The following is a 13,926-nucleotide window of genomic DNA, read 5'->3' on the forward strand; positions in this document are numbered from 1 at the left end:
TTGTGACAAAGTAATGGTACTAACTGCTCATATCACCCTTTGAAAATCACTTTCATTCCTTTGGTGACACATTGTTCAAGCATTCTTATAAGCTTTTTTTTTTTTTTGACCACACCATGGGACTTGTGGGATCTTACTTCCCCGACCAGGGATCAAACCTGGATCCACAGCAGTGAAAGCCCAAGTTTTAACCACTGGACCACCAGAGAATTCCTGTTGCTTAATAAGCTTTTAAGTATGGGATTATGTGACTCTTTGTGATGTAATAAACTTTGTTCTGTTATAACATTAGATAATAATGGTTTTATTGTAAAACAGTGTGAAAATTCACCAGATGTATGTATGAATGTATATGTATATATGCATGTGTGTGCATGTGTGTATATATGTGTAGGTATATATAATATATATATCTTTTAACTTAATGTACTGTCTGCATTGGTTGCTTGAAGACTTATATGTAGTATTCTGATTTGCATTTCATTTTACCTTTTTTCCACCTTAAAGTTTCAGACTCTCTGGCTCAATCAGTAATTCAACATCTAAGATGGATAATGCAGAAGGATCTTTTGGGGCAAGATGTCTTTCTAATAGGACCTCCTGGGCCTCTTCGCCGCTCTATTGCTATGCAGTACCTGGTAAGCAATGAATTCCTGTGGATTCCTAAGGGTCTTAACTATGATAAGCTATTTTGTAAATAAATTAAGAATTTACAAAAATATCAGGATTAGTCATTGCTTTAAAAATGTTGACGTTGAAGGGTGAATAAGTTACTTGGGAAGTAAATGTACATTTGCCTTTCATAGCTTTAGCAAATGTTGTTGTAAGTAGAAAACCCTCCACTTCCAGTAGGAAAGAGATCTATCTAAATTCAGGCAATGAGTAGCAGATAGAATCAGCAACACTTAGATTACAAAACAGAGTGTAGTTTTATACTATTCAGGAAGCATTCTTTTATCTTCGGTCCACATTTTGAAAAGCCAAATAATTCTGACTTTTTGATGTTATGTGGTCTTTAAAGGGAGCCTAAGGATTACAGAATCTCTCTTATGTGTTAACTTGCACTCATTTTTTTTTTTTCTTAAATAGATGAAAAAATAAGTTCAGAGAAATTAAGTAGCTCACTCAAGCTTTATATGTAAATGATGGAGCTAGACTTCAGATCTCACATTGCTTCCCCTTTCTGACATGTTATCCCCTTAAAGGTTTGTAGTTCTCTGAGTATGGTTGTGAAGCGAGTTGAAATATTCAAATCTCGACACAAATTTTAAAAACTTTACAGGACTTTTTTTCTACTACTTTGTCAGCGTTAATAGGCATTGTTCTAATGATTCATGGAAGAACACTATCAGATGAAGTAGATCTGTCCCAAAGATACTTTTTAGGATGAAGAGAAAAAGCTTACTTAAAGTTTCCTTTTGTAACTTGATAATAAATAATTGATTTCTAAGCTATTGAAATGTACTTCGTGTACTCTTCTATTTCGGTGGTGAATTTATCTTGGTACTTTCAAAATCATGTAGGGCAGGAATGATAAAAATAGAATGGGCATATCAGAAACGAACTCCCTCTGGCTCATAAATTTCATATCTTTTATTTGTTCCTAGAACCAGTTTGTGAGGTACAACGTGCCATCGTAGTATTATCCTCACTTTATTAATCTACAAGGCAGAAGTGTCTTGTCTAAGAATGCAGAGTCAGCCACCGAAAATCCCAGGTCTAGAACCTCTTTAGTTTTAAGATGTGCGCTCACTGGCTGGCTCATTTCAAAGGCCACAATATCTCACTTTGATTTTGTTTCTCGCAAGACTTTGAAGCTTGTTAGAAATGTGGAATGAGCCAGGCTAGGAGATTATAGGAGTCTTGTTGGCTCAAAAATGCAACTCAAGTTTATAAGTACAAAGCTTGTATCTTAAAAAGACAACCACCACCAAACTTTAAATTGTGAATTAGAGCTGAGGCGGCTTTAGGATGTGGAAATACATGGAAGAAAACTTAATAGCCTAAGCTGCCTTCCAAACTCTGCAATGGGTACTGCTGTCATTAGCTATAGGATCCTATGCATAGTAATAGCCAGAGTAGATGACATCTTTAAAGGCAGAAATTTGGGGGCAAGCCTGTTGAACCAATGAGAAATTAAATAGAAATAATTTGATAGTTGCGTTTATTTCATATTTCACTCATATGAAATGAGTTTTGTAGATAGTTCAAAAATCCTCAACAGACCTCTGCCGCCTCTCCCATCTGCTGCTTCTGGTGCTGTTTGTCAACTTGCTGGTACCAATTCTGTGAAGCAGCAGCTGAGGAGACCTTGGTGCTTGTCTTGGCTGGTGAAGAGTCCCAGGAAACTCAAGACTGAGGATAACATCCTCATTGTGGCAGTTCAGGGTGCTACCGTGGTACAGTTTAACAGTAAGAGGCATACACTACTTTGTCAACCAATGTGAATGACAGGGTTTTTCAGTGTGGGAGATCGTATTCAGACAATCAATTAAACAAGACAGGAAGGCGAAGTCAGAAGGAGGTATCTGCTAAAAGAAAACCTGCTACTTAACTGCAAAATTGTGCTCTCGTGGGCAATTCATTCTTATTTAGAGAAACATCATTTGGTATCACCACATCTTCACCACTATGGTGTATGTTTTCTCTATTTAAAACTTTCCCCTTCTTTCCACATATACTGAAATTTATGGGTGCATGGGACCCAGCACATTTTAAAAAACTAAATGACAATAATAATATATTTTTATCAACATCACAGGGAGACAAGGTGGAGAAAAAAATCCCATTGTGTGGAAATATCCCCTTTCACCATTAATGGCATGCTCATTCAACATTTTTCTTTATACTCGTCCAGTAAATTAATTTGTTCTTCCTGTTGAGTAAAAACATATTGTATGCCTTATTGGATTGGAGCACGTCATTGCTTTTAATTCAACGTTGTAAAACCAAGGATAATGTTAAAAACTTTTTGTACATAGTTGCTACATATATGGCAAAATTAATTTAGGGATAGATTAATTGTTCTAAAAGAAATGGATTCTGGATGGTTTCTCCTTCAAATCAAATGACTTTTTGTGTGTGAAATAATAACCCCCTTACCCCCCTCCTCCTTCTCATCTTACTTCTTCTTTTCCTTCCTGAATAGTTATATATGTGTCTCTCCTGACTATTGATATTTACCTTATTTTCACACTTGTTAAATACCTAACATATTGTATCAATATATAGTTGGTAAACATTGGCTCCTGGAGTAAATTAATTTAAATCACCCTTTAAAAAAAAGATGAACACTACTTACAGAGATGACTATCGTTTGTCTGAAAATCAAATAATAGCCAAATTATTACTCTTGATATTTGAAAAGAACTCTACAGGAGACATTAAGATTTATAAGATCTAATTTTGATTATTATTGCTTAAGTAGTAAGTAATTAAGTCATAAATTATTGTGTACAGTAAAAGTAGAGCTCTGAGGAGAGATATATGCATATTTTGGTTAATGCTGAATTTATTGCATTTTTCTTAAAGCTGAGGCTCAAAAGGCTTTAATCTAGAATTACATTTAAAATTCTCTTCTGTAGAGTGACATTGTCAGATAACTGGCTCCAAAGCATACGTTGGGAACTTGATTTTTATTTTGGGACATGCTCTGCTCTTCAGGAGTTGACCAAACGGGAGGTTGAATACATCGCCTTATCAAGAGACACCACCGAAACTGATCTCAAACAGCGTCGAGAGATCCGCGCAGGCACGGCTTTTTACATCGATCAGGCAAGTGCTTACCACACTCCAACACGTGATTGTTTACTCCTGGTCTTTAAGAAATGGATTTTTGAAGTAGAAAAAGAGTAACTCATGTAATAGTGAAAGATGGATGTACTGTGCTCTCTCAAGACAGATTTAATTTAGGTTTTTGGTTTTCCTGTTCTTGGAAACGCCTTCTTAGTTTAGTACTAAATAAGAAGGCAGGGGCTTCCCTGGTGGCTCAGTGGTTGGGAGTCCGCCTGCCGATGCAGGGGACACGGGTTCGTGCCCCGGTCCGGGAAGATCCCACATGCCGCGGAGCGGCTGGGCCCGTGAGCCATGGCCGCTGAGCCTGTGCGTCCGGAGCCTGTGCTCCGCAACGGGAGAGGCCACAGCAGTGAGAGGCCCGCGTACTGCAAAATAAATAAATAAATAAGAAGGCATAGTTGAAATGAGTGGTTCTAAAATGTTAGCTAAAGATCAATATGCTGATTTCTTAATTTTCAGTTGCTTCCTATTAATTGCCTATAGAAATTTGTTTTTTTTTAAAAAAGAATTAAGGCGATTTTAATATAGGAAATTCTCTAGCACATTTATTAATGTATTCTCAATATAAAGGTCAAGTTTATAAAGGTTTATTAAACATACTGAAATTAGATATATACTCCCAGGAACTGCAGCTTTTTGGAGAGAGTACTTAGGTGTAGGTTACCAATTAAAATAATATTTTTTGAAAATTATAATGAAGCTTGTTGTACATTTCTTTAAATATATTGCTTAAAATATTAAATATTGGGCTTCCCTGGTGGCGCAGTGGTTGAGAGTCCGCCTGCCGATGCAGGGGACGCGGGTTCGTGCCCCGGTCCGGGAAGTTCCCACATGCCGCAGAGCAGCTGGGCCCGTGAGCCATGGCCGCTGAGCCTGCGCGTCCGGAGCCTGTGCTCCGCAACAGGAGAGGCCACAACAGTGAGAGGCCCGCGTACCGCCAAAAAAAAAAAATTTAAAATATTAAATATTGTTCTTTGTTAGGAATACCTAATAGAAAAAAGGACAGAGGCTTTAAACATTTCATAGAGAAAAGATTTCAAATATTCAATAAATTCATGACAAGATGCTTAATCTTCTTGTTAAAAAAATAAAAATTAAAACACTAATGAGCTGCTGTTTTTCCTTCACCTATCAGATTGGTAAAGATTAAATAATTTGCTAATGTCCATTGTTGATGAGGAAGATGGGATGAGGAATTAGCATTGCTGTTAATGGGAGCGTAGATTGATGCAATTTTGAAAGAAAATTTGGTGATTTTCTATCAAAAGAAAAGAAATTAAACATATTTATATCCAGCAGTAATATTTCTAGCAATTTTTCTTTCCAATGTTATTCACACAAAGCGTGTAAAGTTATATATACAAGGATGTTTATTGTAGCATTGTTTGATATCATATAAAACTGGAAGTGAAAATTATAATGATGTACATTTAGGAGACTAATTAAATAAATAATGGTAAACAGAATTCTCTGTCACCATTTGAAAACATGAGATGAATCTATAAGAGGTGATAGGAAAGAAGTCCAGGATATATTAATGGGAAAAAAATGAAGTTGCAAGACAGTATATATAATATGGTCCCATTTGTGATTTAGAAAAAAACAAGAAATGTGTAAATATTTGTGTATACATTGAAAATTTCCAGAAGGAAACACAAGAATCAGTAAACAGAGCTGACCTCTGTGGAGGTATGACTGGGCATTTGGGGTGGGGCGAGGAAAGAACATTCATAGCTCTTTAAATTTGAAGCTTTCCCAGGAGTATACACTGTTACTTATAATTAAAAGAGTGAAATTGTAAGAAGCGCTGAGTGAAAGAATTTTTGGAGACCAGAATATTCACATTGTCGCATAGATGACTAATTAATTACAAAAGGAAAAATGTACTTAAAGTGATTTGACAATAACTACCTTAAACATTGGTGAACAAACTTAGCATCATATGGTGGGAAAATCTGAGAAGTTCAGACTTCCAGCAATTAAAAAAGTAATGCTTTGTGGATGAAGCACAGAAGTGTATTTAAAGAAATCCATTTTATTCACATAATGCCAAATGTTCACTTTATTTCTAATTATAAGTGGGAAAAAAATGTACTTTTATAATGCTTGCTTCTTTTCGGGACCCAATGAGGATGAAATGAAGGAGATGGGATTTGAGTTGAGATAGTGGGCAGCTGAGGAGAGAGATCAGAACATGAGACCACAGCCTGTGTAGAGGAGAGGGGATAGGAATATATTTAAGTGACGATGAAAGAACTGGTTTTGTCTGGTCGAGCATGGATTTAAAAACATATTTTTTGAGTGGATTTTATACCTAGATGATGGTTGCAATGCAAAGTAAGGAAGAGAAAGGGATTTTTGTACGTTGATTATTTTAAAGACAGCTTAAAACTTTGCCTATTCAGAAATCTCAGAAATGGAGTTATTTCAGGTAACTAAGGTTATTGATTAGCTAAAGATTTATTTCTTGAAGCATAAAATAAATCATTTAGATGAAACTCTGATATTATATTCTCCTTGCCATTCTAAAAAGCATATTTTCAGATGTTATCTATTTTACCATTTATAAAATATTTAAAGTGCTATGTAAATGTATGGTAGTATTTTATACTTTCATGTTTTCTTGGTGAATCCTACTTATTATGATAAACATCAGCTGTTTAGGATGCTGTAATGCACCGACACCTTCAGAGCCTGTGATGGAGATATAGGCATGTTAGTCCTGTCTCTAAGTTGCTTCAGGCTATTTATGAGATTGTATCTGATATTCACATTTTTTCTTCTCTCTTATTTGGCAGTTAATATTCCTTACCGTTTGTTCATAATCGGATCCTATCAGTTCCTTGTTTAAATCCATGCAATCCCATCACACCCAGAATAAAATCCAGACCCTTTAACAAGGGCACCACACTCTACAGGACCCAACCTTGTCAACCTCATCTTCTTTCTTCTTTCCCTTGCTTTCTAGACTCCAGCTACAGTGACCTTCTTGTTCTTTTAAAAATAGACCAAGTGCTTTCCAACCTCAGAGCCTTTGTATCTGATATTTCCTCTGCTTGGAATGACCTTCTCCCAGATCTGTACATTCCTGCCTCCTCGTCATTCAGCTTATAAATTCTCATAACATTCTATAATCACTGATCACGCCCATGCCCTTTCCACATGAACCCTGCTGTCATATGCATAATGTAATCTTCAGAGCACCTATCACTCTCTAAATTTACCTAATTATTTCTTTGTTTTCATATTGATTGTCTTCCCCACTAGACTGTAACTATTTTGCTTATCTCTGGCACCTAAAAACTGTTTGGAATGTAACTGACACTTACATTTTATGACAGGTTTCTCTTTTGGTTAGTCAACCTTGTTAAAATTTTAAGTAAATTAAGAATAAATAGGCTCTGGATGGGACCAGGGGGCTTTCCAATGGAAAATATATCTGTCCTTTTGACATCTATTTTGAGTCATCAGAATGAATAATTACCATCTGAATTCTAAATATTTGAAGTTACCAATTGATTACCAGCTACTCATGTTTGTTAGAGTGAAAGATCTTTATTTTATTTAGAAATTTCTTTAATATTCTTAACCGTTGACTTTGATGTCTGGGATCAAGGGAAAGGCAGTGTCCACATAACCATCAGGTGAGGTTTCCTAATGTAGGTGGGCCAACCTAGATGAGAAATACCTGTGGCCATCTAGTGGGTGCTAAGGAGAAAAAGTTTGGGGTTTTCAGTGTGGTTGACATTGTATGCACATATGACTGATGTCCAAGTAATTTCTAATTGACATTTCAGCTGGAAACCTTGACAAAATTCCCAAATCCGAATTGGGGGTCATGGCCATAGACTGCTTTTTTTCATGCAGGATTTTGGATAATTGATGATGAAATGAGAGGTTGAACTCAATTACTACTCTTGAAGATCAGAATTAGGTTAATAATTCTGTAGTAGGGAATTTATATTTTCTTTCAAAATAATGTTTATTTCTTCTGATTAATAAAGTCATAAATGCTCATTTTATAGATATATATGTGTGTGTATACACATATAGTATTTATTAATTAATAAATATTTATTGAAATGACTGCTGTGTGTCTAGGTACAGTGAACAGAAGAAACAAATTCCTCCCATCATAGAGCTTATGTTTTAGTGGGGGAAATAAAATAAACATAGTAAAGAAGGATAGTATAATAGAGCAAATGATAAAGAGCATAGGGAAGAATATAAAAATTATTTATCTTCCCCTTCAAGACCAACAGTGTGAATATTTTCTGTATTTCTTTCTATGATGCCTGTATTCATATCTATTTAATCAAGTATAGTAATTTTTACAAAAATGGTATACCATGCAGATAAAGTTTTACAGTCTGCTTTTTTTAAAACCTGATATTTTTTTAGGAGCATTTTCCTGTGATATTAGATATTCCTCAAAAATATGACTTTTAGTGTCTGTACAGTATTTCATCAAATAGATGTGACATTATATATTTACTATTCCCATTTTATCTACCTTCCCATGTTGTTGGTCATTCAGGTTCTTTCTAAGTTTTCACTATTATAAATAACTCTTTGGTGAATATCTCTGTACTTAGATCTTGTTATTACCTTGGATGATTTTTTTAGACTTGAATGCTGGAAATATAATCAAAGGGTCTAGACATATTCAAGAGTCTCAATACACATATATCGCCAAATTGCTTTCCAGAAAGGGTGTTCCAACTCATACTCTCATCAGTGTGCACTGAGTGATTGCCTCATGGATTCTTGTCAATATTGAGTATTTCCATACATGTACTTTGCCAAACTGATAGACTTTAATTTGCTTTAAAAAGTACTAACCAGGTTGAATCACTTTTACATTTATTGGCTATTGCTTCTGTAAGATGTCAATGAACTGAGTGGATATAGAAAAGGAGAGAGATACTGATGAAATAAATAAGTTACCATCTGTCAAGAAAATGTTGACATATACCCCATGTTTGTCTATGTAAATATTTACTGTAACTTATCCACTTGTTAATGTGAAGGTAACTTAAATATTTTTTATGCAAATATTTTTTATGCAATTGTTTTGCTAAATAGATTATAGGAACTTTTTGAAAAGAAAAATAGGTTAAAGAACAGAAATATGAAAATTTATATGACATATTATGACACTTATGGAGAAATAAGGAGATTAAGATTTTTTGCTACCATATTAACTTTCATTTGTCTTTGAAGGTAAAATAACCCAAGAAAAGCCTAAATTGTTGATATTCTAACCCTTATAAATCTATTACTCTAATTTTTTTCCTTACCTTACTTGTTGACATTTTTATCATTAATTCTGTTTATTGTCCTGTGAGCCAAAGAGTCTTGTGTCCAAAGAGCCGGAGAGGAAGACTTTTAAGTCATTATACATTGCTTGCATTTCTCAAATATAAGCTGTTACAAATTAGCTAAGCTACAAATAAATTGTGATTAAGTTTTTATGTCTGGCTGACAGGAGACACTCTATATAGTGTTAATTTGGGGAGTAGAAAGCCAGGATGGGGAACTTCAAATGCTTTTTTTCAACTTTTCTAAACCAGTAACTCTTTTCACACTAGAATCTTGTTAATTTGTTTGACACAATAATGTCAAGTTCCTTATTATACAATATACATATTTAATATTACATATAAAATGCACTTTAAACAATTACATAATATTTTAATGTATTCTCTGTTTCGGATAATTTTTTTTTTTTGTGGTACGCGGGCCTCTCACTGTTGTGGCCTCTCCCGTTGCGGAGCACAGGCTCCGGACGCACAGGCTCAGCGGCCATGGCTCACGGGCCCAGCCGCTCCGCGGCATGTGGGATCCTCCCGGACCGGGTCACGAACCCGTGTCCCCTGCATTGGCAGGCGGACTCACAACCACTGCGACACCAGGGAAGCCCTCGGATAATTCTTGATTCTCTTTTATTAGTAGAAAAATAAGGATTAACTTTTTTTTAATATGCTGCCTAAATGTTACAAGTCACTAAAAGCAACTCTTAATACATTGAATAACAGTGCTATTGATCAGAAGATGAGATTTTTATCTTGTATAAGTGCCGTTTACTTATTTTAGCAAATAGGGAAAAACATTGACTTGTTTTTTGAGAATGATTGAATTCTAGTACCTGCACCAAATCCTTTGCAACCGTATTGTTATAATATGTCCCAGTTGTCACTAGGACAGTTGGAAAAGGTCTCTCTATGTTTACTCTGGCCTCTGTATTAGTCAGAACTCAGGCCGTGGCTCCTTACCATGTTGCCATCTTGCTCAGGCCAACTCTTATCTACTCATATGTTAAATGTTTGACAGACTTAGATAATTCATTTAAAAAGGATCAAGGGAGATAAAAAATAACTTTCATTGAGGGGACCTCTGTTGTGCTAGGTGCTTTATATGACTGCATTTAATCCTCAAAACATCCTTAGGATGGAGGTGACTTCCACATCTTATAGGTGAAATAAGAGTCTTTAGGGGGCTATGGTCATACAACTGATAAATAGCAGTGGTAAGATTTGAACCAGGATCTGTCCAGTTCCAAAGTGTAGCTTCTTTCTGTCATATGCTACTTCCTTGAGAGAGCAGTGATGATGATGATGATGACGATGATGATGACAACTACTACAAGGATAATAGTATTTGTAATAATAACAGGCAAGTGGTTTTCTTTTTAAGGTTTACTGTGTGCCAGAGGTTATCTTATTTAATCTTTACCATAACCTATGAGATAAGCACCATTACTAGAAAGAAGTGGAGGCTTAGAGAGGAAAGTGACTTATCTAAGTCACCCATAGCAGGTGATAGAGCAACCAAAAATCAATCTGATCCTATTCTGATATTTCAAAATAAAGAACTTGAAATATAAATTTTTTTCATTTTTCTTTGGCTTCTTCAGTGCTGTTACCCTGTAACCATTTTGAGTATTTGAAGTTCTTTGGAATCTATTTTAATTAGATCATGACTGTATTAATAATAATTTATATTTTAATAGGTTTTACAGCTTTAAATATTTTTCTAGTACTGCATTGATTCATGAATAGTGGCATTGTACAGTACCCCTTGAGGATATTCTCATTTAGTAAACGAGGACACAGACCTCCAGATGAATTGTTTGCCTAAGGTCTTTTATCAAATCAGAAGCAAATCTAGAACAGGGCTTAGACAGTTTATGATTTTAGGTCATGCAGCTGCTTTTATCTTGAACTACTTTGTATCCATGTGTTAGGTGGTTAAAGCTGCTATATGGGGTGCTTTGTCCAGAAGGATCTTTCTGCATTTTTTCTGATTTCTATTTGAGAAATTAGGTCTCTGGAAGTTCTATAGCTTGAAGGGCAGGACATGAGCCTTATGGTTGATCTAATTTCTACATTGAGGAATGATCACCAGTATTCATTCCACATAAAATATATATGCACTGCTCCCTTCTTTCTTTTTAAATTTCACAAGAAAAGTTATACCACAATTATTTTATTTAAAAATCCGTATAGAAAAGTTTTGAAATATGTAGGCTACATCTCTCATGCTGACAGTTAAACTTGTCAGTTCTGTTTTCATATCAAGTGTGGGCATAGATAAGTATTCTTCATAAAAAAATTCTTTCTAAACTTACATAACAGCGTCTTTTAACTGAATGTTTACATTTTCATTTCATAAACACTGAAAGCCTGCTGTGAGCCAGTTTTGCACCAATATGACATAAAAAAACAGGGTTCTCACTCCTTGAAGACCTGAGAATCCTGCTGGGAAGATTAAACAGGTATATGAGAGAACTAGGAAAACTTCAGTGTTGTGTTTCCACACTTTAAGTGTTGAGCAGACAGAGGGCAAAGGGGGCATTAATGCAAGGAGGTTAAGATGCTTGGGCCTCTGTTGGGCCCAAAACTTGTAACCCTTTTTTCTCTCCAGCATCTCCTGTTAAGTCTGAGATTTATAGTCTGGTACAATATGTTGCTGATATATTAAAGTACTTAATGGATTTGCTATTCAGTTGTTTTTAACATCCTTCTTTACAAATATGATCAGACTGCGTTAATAAAGTTTGACAGTACTGATTAAAGTATTTTAATCATTTTATAGACTATTTTAAGAAAGAATCAGGAAGCAAAGAGATCCTAAAATAGTAACGTTTTCTCCTTTTAGCCAATAATTTTGCTTACATTTAAAATTTTAAATTTGCATATGCTCTGGGTATATAACTACATAACCAAAGGGCAAGTTGGGAGGAAAGTTAAAAATCTTGGGTGATCTTTTGCACGTCGATTTTCTTTCATTTTTTTCTAAAAAATTATAGCACTCTTATAAGTTTATAATCCTCTTTTCATATTCTTATCTTTGAATCCAGTTGCACTATAAAGCATCCATCCTCACTGCCAATTAAATGTTGTATAAAATAAACAAATAATTTGACATTGAATTAATAAGAAAAACGTTTGGATTTTTTAAAATTAAATTTTATTTTTTTTATTGAAGTAGAGTTGATTTACAGTGCTGTGCCAGTCTCTGCTGTACAGCAAAGTGACTCAGTTATACAGATAAAGACATTCTTTTTTTATACTCTTTTCCATTATGGTTGATCACAGGATATTGAGTATAGTTTCCTGGGCTATACAGTAGGACTTTTTTATTTATGGGAAGATTTATTATTTTTTTTAATTAAAAAATATTTATTTAATTTTTGGCTGCATTGGGTCTTTGTTGCTGCACGTGGGCTTTCTCTAGTTGTGGCGAGCAGGGGCTACTCTTTGTTGCAGTGCACAGGCTTCTCATTGCGGTGGCTTCTCTTGTTGCAGAGCATGGGCTCTAGGCATGTAGGCTTCAGTAGTTGCAGCACGCGGGCCCTAGAGTGCGCAGGCTTCAGTAGTTGTGGCTCACAGGCTCTAGAGGGCAGGCTCAGTAGTTGTAGCACACGGGCTTAGTTGCTCCACAGCATGTGGAATGTTCCTGGGTCAAGGATCGAACCGGTGTACCCTGCATTGGCAGGTGGATTCTTAACCACTGTGCCACCAAGGAAGTCCCAGTGGGAGGATTTTTAAAATTATTCTTAATAAGGTTGCGGTAAACCACGTAATCATGTATCTTGCTGCTGAAATAGATGTTATAGATGGCATGATTCAGTCCCTCTTTTCCAGCAGGTAAAATTTCATCACCTTAAGGACAACTGAGGACTAGACATATTGAGATATGGTGCCTGCTCCAATTAGCTCTTTTAGTAAAGAAGCAGGAAGTAATGAAGGCTCCCATTGGAACAGTGGCAGTGAGAATGAAGCGCGTTCATGGATGCATGAGATATTTAGAGGTTACACTTATATTGTTTGAGGAATCAGAAGTAATGAATACCGGACGGCAGGAGAATCAGTGAAACTTTAATTGAAATAGACATTAGGAGGAGGGCCTGGTTTAGGGAAGAAGTCATGAGCTCGATTTGATTAAGCATGTTGAGTTTGAACAATCCTTATGGAGATATTTTTAAAAGGTATTTGGAAATGTGAGCATGGAGCTCAGGAGAAAGGCTAGGGTCACACAGTATATTCCTCAAGAATAATGAAATAAAGAAAATGGAAAAGTCTTATCTATTGTTGTTGTTATACTTAACATAGCAGATAACAGAGCACCTGCCATGTAATTAATACTCAATGAATGAATAAGAATATGTGGGTGTAGGTTTGATCTTTGCCAGTGGAATAACCAATGAGAAAAGAGGTGGGGGGAAGGTTAAGAATAAAATCTTGGGAAACACTTGCCTTTTAGAGGACAGGAGGCAGAGGGAGGGCTGGGGAAAGCCAAGGGGAAACCAACCTGGTAAATGTTCATAGAAGATAAAGCACAAGAGAGGATCAACAGAAGAGGATTGAAGGACAGGAGAACACAAAGATCAAGAAAAAGCTTGATTTTTGGCAGTTTTATTTTTGGTACTTTCAAGTGAGCAATTTCAGTAAAATAAGGGTGATGGATGCTTATTAGAGGCAGTTAGTATGTGGACTATTTTCAAGAGGCTTGAAAATAAAGGAGAGGAAAATGGGAGCATATTAAGAGGTATCAGAAGACTGTAGATTTTCTTAAAGTACAGACATGTATGTAGAAGAAAAGGAATCTGAAAATGCAAATAAGATA

The 13,926-nt window shown here is 35.6% G+C and overlaps 1 protein-coding gene across 1 annotated transcript in view; it reads left to right on the forward strand.

Annotated features, from left to right (window-relative positions):
• VWA8 (von Willebrand factor A domain containing 8) overlaps positions 1-13,926 on the forward strand; it is a 387,125-nt gene that overhangs the window by 65,426 nt on the left and 307,773 nt on the right. The window contains exons 6-7 of the mRNA XM_032610892.1: positions 508-638; positions 3,664-3,774. Coding sequence (XP_032466783.1) covers positions 508-638; positions 3,664-3,774 — 242 coding nt within the window. The remainder of the gene's footprint in view (positions 1-507; positions 639-3,663; positions 3,775-13,926) is intronic.

This window comes from Phocoena sinus, chromosome 18 (genome assembly GCF_008692025.1).
Source record: "Phocoena sinus isolate mPhoSin1 chromosome 18, mPhoSin1.pri, whole genome shotgun sequence".
NCBI lineage: Eukaryota > Metazoa > Chordata > Mammalia > Artiodactyla > Phocoenidae > Phocoena > Phocoena sinus.